Raw genomic sequence first — 12,048 nt, 5'->3', positions numbered from 1 at the left:
CTGGAAAAATTAAGCATAGTAACAACAATAGAAAGTGCATGCTGGGCGCAGGGGTAATCACTTAGAAACAGAAACAAAGAAACCAAAGAATCAGACCAAGCTCGGTGAGAATAAATGGCACACAAAGATTTGGACCCAGAACTTCATCCCGTGTGACCGTAATAAGACAGATACAGAATCAGATATGTCAGAATACACTAAATATGTTCATTTATAAGTTGAAGACTTATTCATTATTATTATTTGTACCTAATCTCCTTTTCTGTAGGACTAAATTCTGACTAGCAGCTGACATGACACCTTAAAAGTCTTGAACAAACTGTGAAAATATGCAGCCTTTACTGCTTTGTTATGTACCTTTTTTGGCACTTGGAAAACATAATTTACGGTTCAGTAATTCGTCCGAGGGAGAGCTTGCACTTGTATTGACAGAAATGTACTTTCACTGAAACCTTTATCTCTGAGAACAGAGTTATGTAATGAGTTCTACAGATTTTTCTACCTGAGAGGATATTCTGTCTGTTTTACATGTTTTGTGCATGTGAGATCTCTTTGCTCTGCTGTTTTCATGGCTCTAAACCTTTGACCTAGTTTGGGACTGAGTTCTAGGAAAGCAGAGCAGTGCGACAGAACTGTGGCTTGTTTATCCATGGAAGGAGCCCAGACAGGGAAAGAAACCCTATCTGCACCCCACCTGCCCGCAGAGCCCCTAACGCTCCCTCTATACTGTAAGGACTGTGGGTCCTCTATAATAGCTTATGTGCACTCTGGTAAACAGATTATTCCCAACGCCAACACCACTGAACATTGCACCATGTTTATCAGTATTTTGCTATTTTTCACCGTCAGTTTTCTTTACGACGGTTAAAAGACTTTATGAGGTTTTACAAAATGAGATGCTAATGCATTTTGTGTGTTTGAGGAATGCCTTGAATTAAAAAATGACCCTTTAAAGCTGGACCAACCACTGTGCTTGGAACAATTTAAGAGGCATAAAACTGGGAGCAGCAAGGAAAATAGTTTTAAAGCATTCTATAAGTCACAAGAATCTGCATAGAGAGGCTTTGAAGTTTCTTACATCCAATTTAATATAAATTCACAAAAGAGTGTCTTAAAGATTCTTGGCCCATGCTTTTAACAGCTCTCTGAGGAAAACTAAGCACTTTCATAATGCCAGAGGTGGCTTTCTTTGGCGATATGATGTGGGAATATGAATCAGGAGGGTCTGTATGCACGGACAAAATATAAGAGATGTATATGAGACTAGATAAACAGGGAAGGAAATCCCGAACACAATTTTCTCATACAGATTTGTATGTTTTTATTCAAAAACTTTATTTTAAAAAATGTGCATTAACATTTCATAATATTAACAAGGTTACAATATCATAACATATCATAAAAATGTCAGACCTTCTCTGTGGATAGTGTGGAATCTTAAAAACATTACGTGCTGATTTTTGTGTGCAATATGAAATACAATGAGAGTCGCCTGCATATTAAAGTGAACAGTTGAAAAATGAGATGAGATGAGAATGTCATAGATTTCCGAGTGACATGAGATAGTTTTCTCCCTTTTAGTTGAAACCAAATAAAGTATTTCCTTTTAAAGCACCATTTACCCTTGAAATATTTACCAAGACTTCATTTGTTTTTCCACTAAAATGAAAATTATTTTCATAAAAAGCGGAGTTTACTCTTTATATAACTTCCAGCAGCAGGGATTTCCTGTCGTTGGACCTGAGCTCTCTGCAGTTGCTGAAAATGTTCAAAACAGCTGTCTCGATAGAGAAAAGGTGCTCATCCTCCACCTCCGGACAGTGGTGCCTCATAAATTCTGCAAGGCGGACCAGGTACTCAATGTTGTGGCCGGTGTTGCCTCTGCAGATGGCAATCTGGGCGGCAATCTCCCCGTCCGAGGCCGGCCCGAGGTAGATGGGGTTGTCAGGTGTGGCGATGTAAACAAGGGACAACACTGAACCGTGACCGTCTTTAGGAATGAATTCCACCATCTCTGTTATGTACCCGCCCTGGACAACCTCTCTCATGTTTAAATACTGAAGAGACGCTTCGACCTGGCACTCAGTCACTTCATAGGCCACGCCCCACGTGCAAGCCTGCAGAGTACAAACAGGTGGAGGTTGACACACTTGCAACACTTGCAAGACTTGACTTTGTGAACATATTCAGAGAGAAAAACCTAAAAATAAAACTACAGTGTTTTGGTTTGTCAAACAACATTGATTGAGCCTATAGGATGTTATTTAAAGTCCAGTTTTTACTTGACCCAGTGCCAGAATTTAATAGAAATTAGAACATTAAACAGTAGAACAAACAGTAGACAACCAGTAAATAATGGGTTTAACATTTTCCCTGTTTATCACGCCACAGTTACAGTTTATTGCAACACATCACACAAAAACTCATAATCAGAAAGGTGGAAAGTTTAAAATAGCAAAGTTGTTCTTTTAGTGTGATTGGCCGGTTAGCTAATTATTTTCTGAGCAGAGTTATTACTTGTTATTTGTTTTTATTTGTCACTTGTATTGCAATACATCTGAGAAGACCAGTGACTCACAGTCAGACATTCCAGTCTGAGTAAACAACACAGCCTCATCGGGCTTGTTGTGCTGACATTTAAAAAAAAAAGAAGAAGAAGATATTTTTAAGATATTTTAGTTTTAGTTTTGCTTTTTAAGGGTTATAGAATTTCTGAATCCACTGCTTTACTTACACATTCAATATTTAAGTGGTTCACTCACCTCCTCATCTGCTATTAGTGTGACAACTCTGGCTGGCTGTAGAGAGCAAAAACACCGACAGTGAGAACTCAACAACCAACAAGAAAATGCTTCATACTTCACAACAACATACTGTAGCCTACATCTAAAAATGCACGAGCGAACTCCTAAAGGATCAGAATCAGCAGGAAATACTTGTGTTCCAGGTGTGGCTGCAAATCTCACCTTTTCCTTGTCCCCTCGATGAAAGTCATCTCCGTGCCAGAACCGTCTCTTGTATCCTCTAATGTACCCTATTTTTCTTCTCTTGTGTTCAAAATCGGGTTTCCACACTAGGGAGCCATAGCCAAATATCCACAGGCTGCTCTTTTCCTTTATAATGTCCTGAGGTTTCATTGTAGGCACTTAACTTCGTTTGGGAAGAGAAAAAACAAAAGTCCACAAGTAGCTGCTCGATGTTATTTCCAGTCTTCTACGACCTCATAGAGTCTCATACATCAGGCTGCTCCTATATATAGATATATAGATAAATAAAGCGCTGAAAGGAGGAACCATCTTTCACGTCACAATGATCATTACATCAGTAATTAGTCAGTGTCATCAAAATGCAAATACTGTCCATTCCTCCTTAGTATACCGACGTGCACACATGTGTATTTGTTGATCAAAGTACGTCAGAGAGACACGACCTTGGCCAATTAAATAGAAGGGGCGGGGCTCTTTTGTGGCGACGCCTCGCCTAAGTTTTGAGTCGTTGCGCATGAGAACACGCAAGCACCCGGGGCAGGGAAATAAGAAGAATAAGCAGATATATTTTAAAGAAAAGAAGAAAGAAACTGTCTTTGTTTCTAACGTTTTAATCTTTATGAGCACTTTCAATATACAGCATAGGGTCAAACTCATAGTGCAGCGGTAATCACATTACCTATAAATAGCCGGGACTGTTATATCTGTGCTCTCTTAAGCTCATTAGGTATCTGTGTTCTCTATAGACGAGCTTAACACCGCAGTGGCTGATAACTGAGATCAGTTTGTCCTCTGTAAGTCGGTGAGGATGATATTTGATGGGTTAAGAAAGGAGAGAACTACTTTCTTGTTACTTCACATAAAACCTACTGCCACCAGGTGGTTGTGAAAGACATGGCTCTTTACTTGAGAGAAACATCAGCCTGGTGCTTTGATATTGGCTGAAGGCTGGGTTAAGTAAGTAAAGTGTTAGATCTCCAAAGAGAGGGTGCAATTGTTATTAGTCCCTGTGTGCATCATGGAGCCTTGGCTGCGGGGCCCTTTGTTTGCTGTGATCATGCGCCATTAGTTCGAGGACATATAGATTTTCTCCGCGCACTAGTTTTGCTGTGTTTCTCACACCTTTCACCTTTCAGTCAGCTACAAGAATCAATTATTGATCATTATAGACGCAGATATCAAGAGATGCAGCAGTTCCAAGATCCATTTAAGCAGAAAAGACAACAAGGACTCTTTATTATGACATACAGACTTTTATATATATATATATATATATATATATATATATATATATATATATATATATATATATATATATATATATATATATATGTTTGAGTATTTTCTTACATTTCCTGCCAATTACAATGCTGCCCACTGAATGATTGCTAGCACAATGATTTCATATCACGCAGACACAGATCTCATAGACATAGTATCATCAGAAGAAGCTACCAGGCCAAATATTACTGCATCTATAGACAATGACGTCACTTTCACACCAGGCGACACAAATAAAGCTTCTAGATGATTCCAACATTTAATTTAGGATCTCTATTCGACCAGATGGACACTCAACCGACGAAGACCGACAAACAAACAGTGTACCAGATATGTAGTTCTTGTTTCTTTTCATAGCAAAAATAATAACAATACAATAAAAACACCAAAACAAAAACACTTTAAAAATATATTCACCTTTGCGAGGCATCAACTTAAAAACAGATGTACAAGTCATACTTCTAATCTCAACATATAAATATACACTATATACAAAATAATCTTATAAAACATAGAAAGAGAAAAATCAGTGCTTCATATACTTAAATTACTAATGAAATACTAATCTTACAAAATAACATTATTGATTCAGTAATTTCCATTAAAGGCGTTCTCGGTACGATAGTCACAACATGTATTTCTTTGTCTTGATTTAAGGGGGATTTTGCATAAAGTAAAACAAGGCCTTATTATGAGTTTTCCCTGCACGGCGCTTTAGCATATTGCATCATTTGATCTTTCACACAAAGAAATCAAGATAAGCAGGGCACAACAATTCCCTTTAAAAAAGGGGGTATAAGGCTTTGTGATCAAGGCTGAATACATTCTTTATAAAACGGATTGAATTTTCAAACGATAATCCTAAACATCTCTCAAAAATGAACCGTTTTCAGTAGTTTTCTTTTTTTCAGTCCCTTTTTCTTTTCTTCTTTAGCACAATGCTGGTTTTTGTTTGCATAGCGCGTCGCAGGTCAGATGAAATGGAAAAAAAGCCGGCTCCATCCACATTCCCGTTGGCGGTGAGTTGATTTGTTTGATTGCCGATTACTGCAATAAGATGGAAAGCGTCCATCGGGATAGCCCGCTTCTTCCACTCAGCATGCGGGCACACGCATCTTGGCCCGTTGCCCTCGGAGGAACTTGAACAGAGCGGACGAGGTTGCGAGAGCAAGCCTGATTGGCTCATTATTTCCCTTTTTTAAAAAAAGAAATCCCAGTCTTTACATTCGCACATAGATTAGTAGCTTTACTTCTATTGCATTCAGAGAGCACACAAGCTCTATCCAGTTATCAAGTTTTCAAGAGCAGCAACTTGCGTTTAAATAAATCCCAGTCTTTCCACACTTGTAAACAGTCCACAAGAAATCCAATGTTGACGATGAATAATATATTCAATTTATTATACCTGAAAGAGACAGAGTCCAAACATTTAGTGACAATCACAGCAACACGTGCAAGATCTAAATGACCAGTTATTAAAGGGCTGGAACAAGTAAATAGATTTACCTCAGTTGCAATGATGCATTCATTTTTCTCTTCTGCTATTACAAAGACAGACTGGTACATTGAATCTCCAGAAGAACTTATTGTAGATATTCTACACTCTGGTCTCTCACTGTAAAGACACAACATGTCAGGCACACGGCACAAAAACAGTGCATGGTGGTATAAGTCAACATATGCATCTCTTCTCATCCACCTACCTGTACATTCTACTTAAATGTTTCGTGTCTTCTATTGACTTTTCACAGTTTTCATCTTTGTCCACAAGGGACAGTTCATCCTTGTACCTCGCGGAGGGTTTATAGTCCAGGTGGTAGTGGTTGATGCATTTGTGATTAGACTTTTCCCTGGGACAGTCCACCTCCAATTCAAACTTTTTATTGGTGTTCTTGAGCTCTAGAGTAGAGATGAGGTTCTCCTTCTGAAGGTCAACCTTGGAGAGGTTGTTCATGGTGTCCGAGTCCTGCTCCTTATCCTTCTGCTTCTTGATGTGCCCCATCACTGCCACTGCCATGCACAAAAGCAACAGAGCAGCCACTACGCCCACACCCAAAACGATGGCTACCAACTTTTGCTTCTCACTGGACTCCCAGCTTATTGTGGGGCTGGGGGTGTTGGCTTGATGCTCACTGTTGAACTGGCACTGAGGGCCGCTGTAATGGGCCGGGCAGATGCAGGTGGACTGGCCTTTGGCTCCTGTGGTGCAAGTCCCTCCATTGAGGCAGGGTTGAGAAGCACAGTAGTCTGTGGGCTTGTCGCAGTGGCGGCCTGTATACCCTAGGGGACAGGTGCAGGTGTAGTCGTTGATGCGATCTATGCAGGTGGAGCCGTTTGCGCAGGGGTTTGCGGCGCACTCGTCGACATTGATCTCGCAGCGCGGTCCCGTGAAACCTGAGCGACAGCTGCACACTCGGAGGTTACCGCGGACCACGCAGTGTCCACCTGTGCAAAAAACACCATCATTATTGATTACTGCTGATGTAGAAATACAGCACCATACATGCTTTTGCAGTGATGTGCGTCTGGTCTCTTACCATTGGTGCATTGCAGTGAGGTACATTTGTCCACTTTCTTCTCACAGTTAAGTCCAGTGTATCCTGGTGGACACTCGCATGTGTAACTACGGCCATTATCTTTCTCTTGGCATGTGCCACCTTGGAAGCATGGTTTGTCTGCACAAGTGAGCACCCTGTGTTCACAGTGTTGTCCTTCGAATCCCTGCGGACACTCACACCTATACCCATCCTCAGAGTCCTGCAGGAGAAAAGATATAAGGTTTTTTTTTTAAAAACCCTCCGTGTCAGACGTTTTTTATCACATCCTGTTCACGACTGCCCCAACAAACCCCATTATCCTTAGACCAAATTCTATTTACAGTACATCGTCTGTGAACTGGGTCACCCACTGACTTGACAATCGATAGCATCCTCCTGGACAAGCAGATAGACGGAGGCAAAAACAAAAACAGGAAAGCCTGTGTTGTGGGAAAGGAGAGAGAGAGACTTCCGGACTCACCAGGCAGCGACCTCCGTTGTGGCAGGTCTGCCTGTCACATTCCCTGACCTCCGAGTCGCAGTTAACCCCGGTGAAGCCTGGCAGGCAGGTGCAGGTGTAGCTGCCCTGGCCTGTGTTCAAGCACGTGGCCCCGTTTGCGCAGGGTTTATGGTGGGTGCAGTAGTTCAGGTCTGTAAACAAACAGGAGAAAACGTGATTACTGGAACCAAAAGGAGGGATTGCATCAAATGAGCCAGACATTTTCTGCTTTTTGCATTATCCTTTGAGACAAAGACGTCTGGAGTCGCTTTCTAATTCACTCACCTTGGTCACAGAAGATGCCCCCCCAGCCTTCTTTGCAATTGCACTGCCAAGCCTCTTTACAGGTACCGTGTTTACAGGACGGGTGGATTTTACACACATCACAAAAGAGACCCTGCCAGCCCTGTCTGCATCTGTTCACACAAAATATAATAGCTGGATCACACACAAATCAACTTTCATCTGCTCACTCACATACAAGAGCTACAACAAGCCTGACAAAAGGGGAACAATAGTGAAAAAAGGTCCCCTTGTGCTTTGAATACTTTATATTTCTCATGACTAGGGTTGACTTTTATTTACCCTTTTCGTTGGCTAATTGTGGAGGGACACCAAACCAAAGTGAATACTCACTTGCACTCTCCAGGTAATGTGCAGTTTCCGTTCCTTTCATTGCAGCCTTCAAGACAGATTGCTGAGAGGGGGGGGGGATAATTTAGTGTTATTAACTTATTAGGCAATTATTAAAACAGTATTTATTTATTTTACTCGCTGGTGTATCAATAAAAACGATTTCCTGTTGAGTGTCGCGAGGCACACTGACTTTGCATGATTTTTAATTTTTCATTAATTTATTTTTTGCACTGTTGGTTAGAGCGGAGCAGATGTTTGCTCTAAAAAAAAGAAAGAAGGGGGGGGGGGGGGGAAGCAGGACAGCTGCCCCATTGTTACGGGCGCACTGTTCGAGCCCCGTGTGCAGCTGCCGCCCCACACCGCCTCCACAATAGGGCCTGCAATTTAGTGGCGCGTGGCGGGCGATAATGCCGCGATTAACCCCGACGCGTGCTGCCGAGCGACCACCGCCCTGGATTAAATCTCACGCGCCCAGAAAGAAAGCAGCATCAAGTTAGTTGTCGTCAGATTTCACCTGAACCTCACTTGTGCGCAAATTGTGCCCTGCTTCCTCGCGTCCCACGCACACCTGTGATCATGTGGCTTAACAGGTCATTTAATATGGGCCAAATGAAGTCAAGAAAAAGAAAAATTGGAAGGATTGAGAGAAAAACAAATGTACAGAACCTCCCTTATCTTCCTTTGTAACTACCTAATATAAAGCTGTTAATGGCCTGTGTTTTTTGCTCCATTTAGGACTAATGCGCAAGCAGCCTTCCTGAAATCTGACTCATGACCTTTTATACAAACAAAGAAAAGTGCCCATATGGTGTCTTCACTCTTGCTTACGTTCTTGGCAGTATTCTCCCCTCCATCCCGGCAGACAGGCTTCTTCCCCATCAGGCTTGCAGGTGAAGTGGCCAAAACGGTCGTCTCTTGGAGCGCATCTTTTGGAACAAGTGGCCCCGTAGTAATTTTCATTGCAGATGAACCGGTATGAGTAACGTAGCTCCGTCTGCTTCCCGCTGAGCACATCCTTGGACCACTCACGCCCTATTCCCAACTGCCTTTGGATGGTAAAATAACTAATCAAGAATTCGGGGTTGGTGGTATCTGTGAATAAAACAGAAAAAAACATTTAATCCTATTTAGGCCACAAACTGGCTCACATGAGAGACTGTTTAAAATTTAGGCTGCTCTATGACGTTAACACATCTAACAATTATAAATTTTAACACGATACACAATTTAAGAGGCATACTTAAAAGGCCTCCTCAAATTCCCCTTGCCATCACTTCTCGCCATTACGCGCTGCGTTCACAGAGATTAAAAAGAAAAGAAAAAAGGGAAAAAAAAGGTGTAAAATCCAGGAAAAGCCTGTCATGGGACTTTTGGCAAGGGTTCAAATTCTCATTTAAGCGATGTACACTTTCCCATGCCTGCCAAAAATAAATCAAGGGAAGTACGATTGTGTTTGGCGAGATTTGATTGCAAAGGATTGTCGTGTGACTCATGACATCCTAACAAACACGAACCCATGACGCTGAAACACCAGATGCGTTTGCCAGCACTTCATACGTTCATCACGTTTCTGATAAAAGCGGACTTTTCAGTAACAAGTAAAGCAAGTTACACCCACAATGCCTCCCTCTAGTGGCGAAAACCCAATAAACATCTCCTCACCTCCGGGCTGCTCCGCTGCAGGAGAATACCAGGCTTCAATAACTAAGGAGAAAGCACCCTGTGGGGACAAATGAGGGAAACAATGGTCACAAAACAACCTGAAGATCTCATATCTTTAGCTTTGTTTGGATGAAACGGGGTTTGGGGCACAACACTTTACATATATATAAAAGAAAGCAGTTGCACTTAATTCAAATGATCCCGGCAACAGATATAGGGACTGGATTGTGTCCTACATGAGTTCACATAGTTGAACGCAGACTCAGTTTTAGGCAAAGGATAAAACAAGTCCTCTGACCCTTAAGCGTAGTTTAAATGGCACAAAAACGTTGCATTTAATTGGTGTGACAAAAGCTAAGTACTATATGCAAAATACATTTCAGAGTGTTGTTTGGTAGAAGCATTTTTCAGCACTTATCAGCTGTGAAGAGCGCATTTTTAAACGTGTAGATTTGGTTTGGTTTCTGCGTAAAAGCGTCAGACGAGTGCGCCCGACAGGACAGGTGCTCTTACCGGCCAGGTGAAGTTGAGCGGCAGGCGTAGCCTGGCGTCCGGCCGGATGCTGAAGGAGTCGGTGCCCAGAATAGGTGTGCTGGCGTTGGCAAATATGCAGTTTCCAGGAGACACCTCCTTCTGGAAATTCTTCAAACAAACCTTGAAATAAGTCCTGCAGCCACTCATGCCGCAGCTAAGCCCATTTGCCAGCAAACCTTTCGTGTTCTGAAAATTATTCAGCTCTATCTCGAACACACCCGTTCCGAAAACCTAGAAGGAAATGAAGAGTGAGCACAGAAAAATAAATTTTTCCCAAAATATAAACGCAAAGATTTAAAAAACAAAAATACCTGAGTAGATACTGTAATAACTATTGCGAGGACAGATGTGAACCAAACGGCCATCCTTTAGTTTTATGTGCGTATCCTTAAAAAACAGTTTGTCCTCCCACAAAAAGACGCCCCTATTCCAAAAATGCAGTGATGATAAAATAAAGTGATCAGAATAAATAGAATCCTTTTCTTTTCCTCCAAAGCCTGTAGGACAAGATCCAGCTCCACAATCAGTATCCAGAAGAAGAAGTTGGGAAAAGACCGAGTTATCCGTGTGCTTGAGGTTAGACAAATATCAGTAACGTCAATATCCACAAGTGACTCATTCTGCGGTCTTTATGTTGCCCATCCATCGTGCCGGTTAGTTGTTGTTTGAGTTTGCTGTGCTGATGTGAGCCTTGTTTTGCCAACAGTGATGCGGGCATGTGGCGGAGCATCAGCGCATAGTGACTCCCAGTGAAGGATGCTTGACGTCCCTCCTCAGTTTTTATACGCCGTTACAGACAATGTCAGTGGGTAAACACCGCCCACTCCCCTCTCCACTTTTTTTTTTTTTTGGTGTGTGTGTGTTTCTCTTTCTCTCTCACACATGGAGTGTCATTAACATGTATAATGATTTTTAGAGGAGTTTGTTGCTTAAAATAAGCGATTTTCTGTGCTTTCATACGCTGTTTATGCGTAAACTAAAATTCAATAGTAGGTTGTTGGGGGTTTTTTCTGGGGGAGGGGGGAGGGGGGTTTCATAGTGTTAATATAGATGAAGCTTTCAGGCATCCAGAATTTCTAGATTCACTGTTGCTGTCTTCAGGGGTCACTGCTTGTGTCTCTTTCTTTTCCCCTGTGTTTATTTTAGAAGATGGAGCAGGAGACAGCCCTCCCCAAAATGGATTTAAATGTTAAACACGTGGTGTCACTCATAAATCAGATGAGGAACCCACGATTTTTGAGACCAAGACCCTCATATAAAGTAAAATATTAAGTCCATTTCTATAAATGGGCAGTTATCATGTGAAACGCTTATGTGTGGACAAACACAAAGCTGAGATTGTCCTCTAGCTGAGCACTGTTTGTTGAACTAACATCCACATGGCAGCTGAAAAACAGTCTTCTTCTTTCAAGTGTGTGCATAATTGTTCCAAGAGGGAAAAGAAAAATGAACTCAAAGCAGTATATGAAGGCGGCAGAGCAAATAAATTCACACGCCATATGCAATTTTATCTCATGAAAACTCACGCTGAGCGCAGGCATTGTTACCTTTATCACCCCTGCAGCAGGCCAACTTGTCTGGGAGGATTTACAGTGAGGGAACAGGATTTAGTAACCGTTCCCTGGCCATGAAGGTGTGTGGCTGAACGGCTCTCCTGCAGAGATGACATCATCTTTAACCCCCCCCCACCTTTGACTTATAGGTTTGAGGTTCCACTTTTGGGCAGAGACAATGGACTATTGAGTTTGGAGGAGTGTGAGTAATAGACCCAGACATCTCATACTTCTCCTGTATTGAAGCATTTGGCGTTCCCACCATTGACTGAATCACACAGATCCTGCAGTGGTGCATCAGTGCAGCCTCGTACAGTGCCTGCTTTCAACCATGCACTCTTGCTCTGCTTTGTGTCAAA

The 12,048-nt window shown here is 42.0% G+C and overlaps 2 protein-coding genes across 3 annotated transcripts; both read right to left on the bottom strand.

Annotated features, from left to right (window-relative positions):
- Nucleotides 1-1,686: 1,686 nt before the first annotated feature.
- Nucleotides 1,687-3,238, bottom strand: LOC146612589 (glutathione-specific gamma-glutamylcyclotransferase 1-like). 2 transcript variants are annotated; one of them, XM_085342984.1, is made up of 3 exons: nucleotides 2,967-3,238; nucleotides 2,763-2,798; nucleotides 1,687-2,117 (listed from the first exon to the last, which is right to left on the bottom strand). In XM_085342984.1, exons 1-3 carry the CDS (start codon nucleotides 3,135-3,137, stop codon nucleotides 1,701-1,703), a joined length of 624 nt encoding a protein of 207 aa, XP_085199110.1. In that variant the 5' UTR covers nucleotides 3,138-3,238; the 3' UTR covers nucleotides 1,687-1,700. The 2 variants fall into 2 exon arrangements, with proteins under 2 accessions (XP_085199110.1, XP_085199109.1); XM_085342983.1 differs by having other exon boundaries at nucleotides 2,763-3,238.
- A 1,108-nt stretch (nucleotides 3,239-4,346) lies between these two features.
- Nucleotides 4,347-10,900, bottom strand: LOC146612588 (delta-like protein 4). Its single transcript, XM_085342788.1, has 11 exons — nucleotides 10,448-10,900; nucleotides 10,116-10,367; nucleotides 9,603-9,660; nucleotides 8,769-9,032; nucleotides 7,941-8,001; nucleotides 7,590-7,720; nucleotides 7,287-7,456; nucleotides 6,806-7,025; nucleotides 5,972-6,713; nucleotides 5,775-5,883; nucleotides 4,347-5,673 (listed from the first exon to the last, which is right to left on the bottom strand). The coding sequence occupies exons 1-11, from the start codon at nucleotides 10,499-10,501 to the stop codon at nucleotides 5,668-5,670; spliced, it is 2,067 nt and encodes a 688-aa protein (XP_085198914.1). The 5' UTR covers nucleotides 10,502-10,900; the 3' UTR covers nucleotides 4,347-5,667.
- Nucleotides 10,901-12,048: the final 1,148 nt, after the last annotated feature.

The sequence above is a fragment of the Diplotaxodon limnothrissa genome, linkage group LG19, assembly GCF_057381915.1.
Source record: "Diplotaxodon limnothrissa isolate DT_005_m linkage group LG19, D_limnothrissa_male_GT1.1, whole genome shotgun sequence".
Taxonomy (NCBI): domain Eukaryota; kingdom Metazoa; phylum Chordata; class Actinopteri; order Cichliformes; family Cichlidae; genus Diplotaxodon; species Diplotaxodon limnothrissa.
This window is presented reverse-complemented; position numbering and strand designations above follow the sequence as displayed.

What these genes read in the sequence shown, in the direction of transcription:
- LOC146612589 (XM_085342983.1), bottom strand. Translation starts at nt 3,137, where the DNA reads ATGAAACCTCAGGACATTATAAAGGAAAAGAGCAGCCTGTGGATATTT. An exon ending in CACTAATAGCAGATGAGGAG is followed by an intron (nt 2,118 to 2,762) that starts GTGAGTGAACCA and finishes TGTACTCTGCAG; the next exon opens with GCTTGCACGTGGGGCGTGGC.
- LOC146612588 (XM_085342788.1), bottom strand. Translation starts at nt 10,501, where the DNA reads ATGGCCGTTTGGTTCACATCTGTCCTCGCAATAGTTATTACAGTATCT. An exon ending in GGGAGAATACTGCCAAGAAC is followed by an intron (nt 8,002 to 8,768) that starts GTAAGCAAGAGT and finishes CCCCCCTCTCAG; the next exon opens with CAATCTGTCTTGAAGGCTGC. An exon ending in CATTTAAGTAGAATGTACAG is followed by an intron (nt 5,884 to 5,971) that starts GTAGGTGGATGA and finishes GTGTCTTTACAG; the next exon opens with TGAGAGACCAGAGTGTAGAA.